Source organism: Pleurodeles waltl, chromosome 11, assembly GCF_031143425.1.
Source record: "Pleurodeles waltl isolate 20211129_DDA chromosome 11, aPleWal1.hap1.20221129, whole genome shotgun sequence".
NCBI classification, from domain to species: Eukaryota; Metazoa; Chordata; class Amphibia; order Caudata; family Salamandridae; genus Pleurodeles; species Pleurodeles waltl.
This window is the reverse complement of record NC_090450.1, coordinates 24,225,244-24,233,652: the sequence shown is the minus strand read 5'-3', so window position 1 is coordinate 24,233,652 and position 8,409 is coordinate 24,225,244. Positions and strand designations below refer to the sequence as shown.

Genomic DNA, 8,409 nt, shown 5'->3' with positions numbered 1-8,409 from the left:
GATGTACGTTTTAAAATGCAACTTTTAGAAAGTGGGCATTTTCTTGCTTAACCATTCTGTGCCTCTGCCTGGCTATAGAATACACATCTAGGTCAGGACGACAGTTGGGCTAGTTGTGAATTCACTCTAGACAGTCACACAAAGGGAGCATAGCCGTGCCCTGCATATCCTGATGGGTCTTCCTGGGTTACAGTGGTGGGAAGAGCTGGCACTTGCACCTGAATAGGGCTGTGCCTGTCCTTACACAAAGCAGTCTACGAACCCATGAGCGTGTATGGGGCTAGAACAGGGAAGGGTAGGGTCTTGTGCACTACAATGACTTACTCTGAAGTCTGCCTACTTCAAAGGCAGAAATGAGTATAAATACTGGAACTCCGAGACCACAATGTCAGAACACTTCTAGGCTGAGGACATTCTGCCAGGGAGAAGAGCTGGATGCTGTAGGAGCAACTGCCACTCTGTCTGTTGCTTTGCTGTGCTGGCCTGTTGCTTGCTGCTTCTGCCCTGGAAGTGAAAGGAGGGGACTCTGCTTTTTACATCTTGCTTTCCAAAGTTCTCCAAGGGCTTGAACTGAGCTTGCCTCCTGTTAAGACGTCTCAGGGACATCAAAGACTTCATCTGCCAGTGCCTGGGCTCTTCTGCTGATAGTCCTCACTGGCCAAGTGGTGCTCAATACATTCCCTGGACCCTTGAAAGGGAAGCATGTGACCTGAAGAAAAATCCACGCACCAAGTAATTGTCGTCGAAAAATTGACAAAGCACCTGTACTGTGGCTGAAATTTTTTTTTATGCAGCACCTGTCTTGCAGCTGCGGATTTGACGCATCGCCTGCTTCAGTGCGAATTCATCTTTGATGTGCATCTGGATTTTCCGTACATCATCCCTGGGCGTAATTTCCTTTATCAACGTATTGAATCCTTATGACAGTGCAGCATCGCCTTTGCTGCTAGGAAAGATTTGACACATCACTGTCTGGCTGGAAAAGAACTGGCACATCTCCAATCCAGAGGAAAATAATTGACGGATCGCCTGCCAGGCTAAGGAAATAATTGATGCATTTCTTGCTTTCCAACGCATTCTCTCCTTTGAGACCTGCATCGTCTCAGTTTTTGACGCATCCAAGGCACTGTGTGTTGTAAAGATACAACCACTGATTCTTCAGGACTACAACTTTTAAACTTTAAAAAGTGATATATCTACTTGTGCATGTTGGATTTTTGTTGTTTTGGTCTTGTTTAACTCAGATAAACATTGGTTATTTGTTTTAACTGGTGTTCAGTGCCTTTGTGGTGTTTTCACTGTGATACTGAGTGTACAAATACTTTACACTTTGCCACTGTGATAAGCCAGACAGCTTGAGCCAAGCTACCAAGGGTGTAAGCCGGGGTTATCTTAGGTGTGTTACTCCCTTACCCTGTCTAGAGTGAGGGTCCCTGCTTGGAGAGGGTGTAAACTAACTGCCAACTACAGACCCCATTTCGAACAACAAGCATCTGAGATTTCACAAAAACCGTGCCCCACTACCAAAATGTTAGGGAGGCTATTTCTCAATTTTAAAAGGTTAACTGAAGGTCAGTGCTAAGAAGTTGTGCATCCAGCATTATCTTCACTTTGGTAGAAAAACCAGACACTCAAAATTTCAAAGATCAGATGGGACAGGCCTCAGCAACGCCCACCATTTTACACTGGAATAAATCACCTGCAGAGTTATGGGCAAGAAGCCAACCTAAACGCAGGGCTATGCTTAGACGTGTATGTTCATAGCAACTTCTGAAGAGGCTACAGAAATCTACCCATAGATGGTGTACTATTTATCACATCTGATACTCAGGAGATTTAAATTTGCAATATTTTCCCTAATAATGTAGAATAATTGGCAGACGCTAATATGTAGCACTCCAAAATCTGAAAGTTCAGGTTTTTAAAACTCCCTTTTCACCCTTTAGATGTTACATGTTTCACCTGATATTTCAAAGGGATGGGGGAAATTCCTGCGGTGTGTTAAATTCCGCGCAGCTTGTTGTTGCCATTTCTACTCAAGGGGTTGCAAAATAGCGTGTCTTCGTAATGCAAGTCTTACTATAGCCCTTATCCAGGTTTAGTAGTTTATCCTCAGAATGAACTATACTATCCTAGAATACATTTCCAAATGAGAATTGCCATTCTCCCTGTAAGCAGTAGCCGCAAACACATGCTATTTGGTACACTGCTTTTACCTTTAACAAATTAGATCTTCTGACGGTGGAATCCGACTTTACTACAATCATTAACAAGTGAAAAGTGAGAGCTACATACACTCTGACATGGGTATTAAAAGTGTCAGAAAGGTCAGGCTTCATCACTTTCGAACATCTAAGTTAAAAGGTTAAAATCACAGTTGGTCGTCATGCACCTAAAATCAGACTAAGCAACGAAATTCGTCCGCCTCATAAACAATGCAGTATATAATCCATACAGGCCAAGATTTTCAAAGAGGAAAGTAGGATATTAAAAAAAAAAAAAACAGGAAGAATACATTTTCCAAATTTACTTCCACTGAAGTAGGGGCAATTTAAGGCGGCAATACAGCCAAAATAAAACCATTTTTGCCTCCAAAAATCGGGAGTTTCCTGTCTGACTAGGGTCTGCTGGCACCTATGGTATTCAAGAATGAACCAGTGACTGAATCCATTCCCAACAGGCTCACGCCCCACAAACTAGAGGCTTCCCCGGCCTGACTGCCTCTGATCACGGCTGCCATAGGTCGAGATGATTTGGGCACACCTTCGTCCGCCCTCGTCTCCTAAACCTCTGGCAACTTCTCTCTGGCGGGCAAAAGGTGGTTAGCACCTCGCATCAATGTTCCCTCTAATTTTTTTCCACTGTGTGAGGCAGTGTGCGGTCTCTGTGCGCTGCAGCCAACGATACGTGCGCCAAGAAATTGACCATTCACGCGCGTGCAGCGCATAACTAGCCAAGATCTTTGGCATTAGCCTCTCCATACCACTAAAGCAAAAAAGGGATATCATTGCTCCATGCAATAGGGCATCAAGGCAGTTTTGTGACCTGGTTGCACACCCCTAGGACATGACCTGTTAAGTGCCACCTACACCCCAGTTAGAGAAAACAGAAATCAGGAGGTTGAACCATTATGAAACTTTAATGAATACTCTCAGAGTGCTGCAGAGGACCCCGCACATCAAATACAGCCAGTTGTACAATTGGTTAACATTTACAGTTTGATGAACACACTGCTGATGAATGCCATGATGCCCCTGCCAAGATACAGGCTGAGAAATGTTCCTACCCCACCCACACACGGACTGAAGGAGAAGCCGCATCAGAGTTTAGACAAGTCAGGTGTCAACGTTAGATGTGTGACATGTTTGTTTTTCTCGCCGGTCCTTGCCATTTTTCCAGTGCTGATAAACTCGGTCTAAATCAACTTTCCCATTTGAGAGGCAAGCCTTTGTCCTCATCAGCATATCTAGGTGACTCTCCTCTAGTCTGTTTCTTAATTTGGACTTGATTGAGTTCATGAGGCTGAATCCTCGTTCGCAGTCTGCACTTGAAACCTGGAAAGTTGCACAGATATCAACAAGCTGAGATACAACACTATACTGTGCAGCATTCCGCAGAGTGAAATTCACCATGTCTTGAAAGGTCCTAAACAATCAGTGTTTTATATGCGCTGCCACCACATATTTATAATCTCTGTACTGCCGAACAACATCACCAGGGGTGTCACAATCACCCAGGACCAAGACCTTCTTATACTTCTCAACAAGTCTTTGTACATTCTCAGTCCCAAAATCAAACTGTGATTGTGTTGTTACTGTATGGAAATCAAAGCTTGTCCATTCCTTCAATTCATCTTCTGGGAACCTTCTTTCCATGTGCTCACAAAGAAGTTTAATGAAAGATAACATCTGCTCACTATCATACTCTTGGTCCTCTCTGCACAAAGCCATCAGATCTCTTACTGTGTCGCTCCAAAAGACGGTGTCGCCCAAGTACTGTTCCTTTATTTGGGTAATTTTTGCTCTTGCATACTGTACAGCTTCAATGGTGGTCAAAGAGCTTTTCTGAAACAACTTGCACAAAGATGCAAGTTCACCCAGAATGTCATTTAGTGCTGCAAAGGAAATATGGTTGTTTGAATCCGATAGTTTTTTGTAGCAATATTTAGCAATTGGGTCATTCTCCTCAACTCTTTCATGATCAAAGTATTTGAGAGCAACCTCATAATTATGCAAGAGTGCACCAACAGCAAAATGCCTTGAAAGCCACCGCACCTCATTGAGTGGCCAAAAGGAGACCGCTTCACATTCAGTGACCAAAGCAATTTCGTCCAGCTTGGACTTTCTTAAAGGTGAGCGGGAGAACACAGTGTAGACAGTCCTCAGTAATGTTTCCATTTCCCTGATCATCGGCACTTTTTTCCAGGCATCATCAACTCCCAAATCTTCTCTGTGCGCAACACAGTGCTGCTCAACTAGATGAGGAATGGATTGTTTGAGGCGGGTAGCAACACCATTGTTCTTTCCCAGCATCACTGATGCACCATCTGATGTAAACATGACCATTTTCATAAGGTCCAGCTTATTGGCAGCGTAGAACTCTTTTACAGCTGTAGTGATAGCCTCCGCATTGCATGCACTCAGAGTTACAATTCCCCCAAACACTGTTTTGTGCTCTGTTGATGTTACAGATCGGAACTTGAAGTAGAGGATGAGCATTTTTGTAACTGAAATATCTGTGCTCTCATCAATTATCAATGTGTGATACCGAGCACTGCGAAGTTCTGCCATGAGGTCAGAGCGTATTACGCTGTTGATGGCCTCCAAAAACTCAAAGGCATAGTTCTTGCTCCTCCAGCTGTCTGGTATCTTCACATACAATGCGACGTGGTCATGGATGTCTTGAACAGATAACATTGATGTGTTCATTTTGACTGCTAGCAACACATTGTTGATGAGAATCTTTATCTCTTCAGGCAGGGATCTTTGCCGTTCAACTACTTCTAGTCTGTTTGCTCTGTCACTGGCGGTTTCCGTTAGCATGGTGCGCACTCCAAAACCCAGCCTGGCAGCAGCACTTTTATTTCTCAATGTCACCAAAGCAGATTCATGAACTCTGCTACATAAATGGCGTTTCAAGTAGTCCAGCTTTCAGCCATCACTCCATTTCTTCCCAGTAGAAAAGTCCCCTGCGATCTTTGCTTCTGCACATACTTTACAAATCAGGCCTACTTCTGGATTGTATAAAAATAGCTCTCCCAGTTGTACGCAAACCTTGCTCCTGGACTTCTGTGTCTCAGTCTCCACAATTTCTTTCAGCCATTCTTCTTTGAACACAAGACAGCATTTCTTCCTTTGTGGTGAAGCACTGCTCTCTGATGAAGTCACAGCTTTGCGCTTGAACATTTTGGTGCCAATCAGTCTGAGCCTACTGTGCCGCAAATCCTGCAAAAAAAAAAAAAGGACATTAATTAAAGTGAGGAACATTATTTAAAGTTGTTTTTTATGCTATTGAATGCAATCTACCAGACAAGACTGAGCTATCTCTTGGAAAATGTAGCAAGCAATTACCTGGGCCTTTCTGTTTGATCTCACACCTGCCTGTCGATGTAACACTGTCTAAGATGTCTGCAATAGAAGAAAAAACATGGTTACAGCACATGCTTGTGTTCAAGATGTACTGCAAGGGAAAACTACTAAATATTTACCTGGTCTTTCTGCTTGTAGTCACGTCTGCCTTTTCTAACCAATGTTAGAACTGTCTAAGAAGCCTGCAAAAGAACAAAAAAAAGGGTTTAAGAATGTTTTCATTTTATAATGTACTAGGTGCATCACAAGTGAAATCTACCAAATAATGACCAGTACAGTCTGAGACGCCTGCAGCAAAAGAAAAGATGGTTAACAGTTGGTTACATCATGTTGTCATATTATAATGTGCCAGGTGACCCAGATGGGGTACCTACCAAATAATTACCTGGTCCTTATGCTTCTACACATGTCGGTCCATTCAAATCTTTAACTTGCTCTGTCCGACAAACCTGTAATAGAAGCAAAGGTGTGGATCATGAACGGGATTTATGTAGAGACCCTTAATCCCACCTGGAACGTCTACAGATTTACCTGGTCTTCCTTGGTACTCATGCCTGCCTGTTCAAATGCAAATGGTGACTGGCTGTAATTGGAAAGAAGATATTTAGCTTAGGCTATAGGAGTTATAAAAACATTATGCATGACAGTTCCAGAGCAATTGAGTAGTTACCTGGGCTTTCAGTTTAGATGAACTCTGGTTCCATATTATCGTCTGTTTGGAAACCTACATCATGCGTTAGCCCTTCGATGATGCGGCCTTTACAGGCCTCAAGTTATCTGCTCAGCCATTCGCTATGACTAATTGGATTTATAAGGGTGAGCCATTTTTAGGCCTACTGGCTCGTTCTGGCAAGCGGACAAAAAAAAGTGTTCTGTCCATTCAGACGGTGAATGAGCAATGAAGGTGCCTTTACGCCTTGTTGTTGTCTTGTCACATTTGCTGTGCATGATGCAGGGAGCGACGTTGCAAGAACGTTGCAACGTGTGCGCTTGCCAAAGGGGCCTGCGCGATGGGGGAAGGAAAGGTGCGCGCGAGCCTTACAGTGAACATTGCCTGCGGCCTTTAAACGCTGTTTTCATCTACTTCAATCCAGATTCAAATATGAGCATTTTCTGCAATAGGAGAGCACGACTATCGCTCTAAAAGGCTTATTTGCGCTGAGAAAGTGATAATGCATATAAACAACTATGAAGTATGACAATGATGGAAAAGTTGATAACAGCACATTTTCTACTGTTCTGAAGCATTTCCTAGCTCACTAACCATTCATTTTCAACATAAATATCACTTGCTCGCTTGTATGCTAAAGTACGCCACATGATGTTTAAAACACTCCCCGTGGCCTTTAAACGCTGTTTTCATTGACTTCAATCCAGATTCAAATATGAGCATTTTCTGCAATAGGAGAGCACGACTATCGCTCTAAAAGGCTTATTTGCGCTGAGAAAGTGATAATGCATATAAACAACTATGAAGTATGACAATGATGGAAAAGTTGATAACAGCACATTTTCTACTGTTCGGAAGCATTTCCTAGCTCACTAACCATTCATTTTCAACATAAATATCACTTGCTCGCTTGTATGCTAAAGTACGCCAAATGATGTTTAAAACACTCCCCGCGGCCTTTAAACGCTGTTTTCATAGACTTCAATCCATATTCAAATATGAGCATTTTCTGCAATAGGAGAGCACGACTATCGCTCTAAAAGGCTTATTTGAGCTGAGAAAGTGATAATACCTTACCTGCAAACCTGCGTCCTGAAGATGTCCTTCCTGCTCGTCGGCGGCAAAGAGTGACCCTTTTCTCGTGCTGTGTCTGTTTTGTAGACACAGCGCTGACGTCCTCTCTGCCGCACGATGCAGGGAGCGACGTTGCAAGAACGTGCGCTTGCCAAAGGGGCCTGTGCGATGGGGGAAGGAAAGGTGCGCGTGCGCCTTACAGGGAACATTGCCGCCCATTATCGTGATACTGCTCCGCGGGACGAGCCGCCGTGTCTGCAGCTAATATTGGGGTCCTGGGGGGAGGAGGAGGAACGAGGAGTTCCCCCATGGGATCATTTGGGAAGGGTGGTACTGCCCGCCATGCGGTTGGGCGTCCGGGGTGCCATTTCTAGGTGGGAGGGCAGGTATTTAAACGGCCATTTTGTTGCCAGGTCACCATTTTGTTGAAGGTGACCTGGTGGCCGGTGGCTAAGGCGGTTAGGTGCAGTTTTTTGGGTTTTCAACGTGCTGTTAGGCGGTAAAAAAATTTAAATAAATATTGCAGGAAGGGCAGAGAAAGAAACAAACATGCCTGGGTATTTCGTTGACGGAGGTCCGTAGTTGCGAAGGTTCTATCCTCAACGTTGCCGCGTGGTCATGGCGGAAGAAAACGTCTGTAAGGCGTTGGCGCTGCTTGAGCCAGCGGGACGCCTGGACTTGTTGCGGCCGGAGGCATTGGCGCCAGAGCACCCGGAGCGTCAGGCCTCTGCGGGTGTGGCAGCGGTTTTGGCATGTTCGCCACCGCGCGCCACGTCGTCAGCCATGCAGGTGAGGAAGGGAGCGAGGGCTGCGGGAGGGCCGGGGAGAAGAGGTGCGGCATGGGCAGGTCCGGGGGAGGCGGGCATCTGGGGCCGCGCCTCCAGGGAAGCCCAAGAAGGCGGGATGCGCTTCTCAGCAGCTTAGAGCTGAGTGCGCGGCCCGCGCTAATCTGCAAGACACGCCTGGCTCAGCGCGTGTTCCCATGGGGACAGGGCGCTGGAGTGTGTGCCGCCTTCAAAGTTTGCTAAGGACGGAGGCCCGCAAGGGCCTCGAGGCACAGACGTGGGGAGGGGAGAG

The 8,409-nt window shown here is 45.2% G+C and overlaps 1 protein-coding gene across 4 annotated transcripts; it reads right to left on the bottom strand.

Annotated features, from left to right (window-relative positions):
• Positions 1 to 3,120: 3,120 nt before the first annotated feature.
• On the bottom strand, positions 3,121 to 6,944 carry LOC138265269 (E3 SUMO-protein ligase KIAA1586-like). Of its 4 annotated transcripts, XM_069212869.1 has the most exons (6): positions 6,259 to 6,944; positions 6,120 to 6,171; positions 5,974 to 6,037; positions 5,708 to 5,770; positions 5,571 to 5,627; positions 3,121 to 5,444 (listed from the first exon to the last, which is right to left on the bottom strand). In XM_069212869.1, exon 6 carries the CDS (start codon positions 5,040 to 5,042, stop codon positions 3,654 to 3,656), a length of 1,389 nt encoding a protein of 462 aa, XP_069068970.1. In that variant the 5' UTR covers positions 5,043 to 5,444; positions 5,571 to 5,627; positions 5,708 to 5,770; positions 5,974 to 6,037; positions 6,120 to 6,171; positions 6,259 to 6,944; the 3' UTR covers positions 3,121 to 3,653. The 4 variants fall into 4 exon arrangements, with proteins under 4 accessions (XP_069068970.1, XP_069068968.1, XP_069068967.1 ...); XM_069212867.1 differs by having other exon boundaries at positions 6,120 to 6,944; XM_069212866.1 differs by having other exon boundaries at positions 5,974 to 6,171.
• Between the last annotated feature and the right edge of the window lie 1,465 nt (positions 6,945 to 8,409).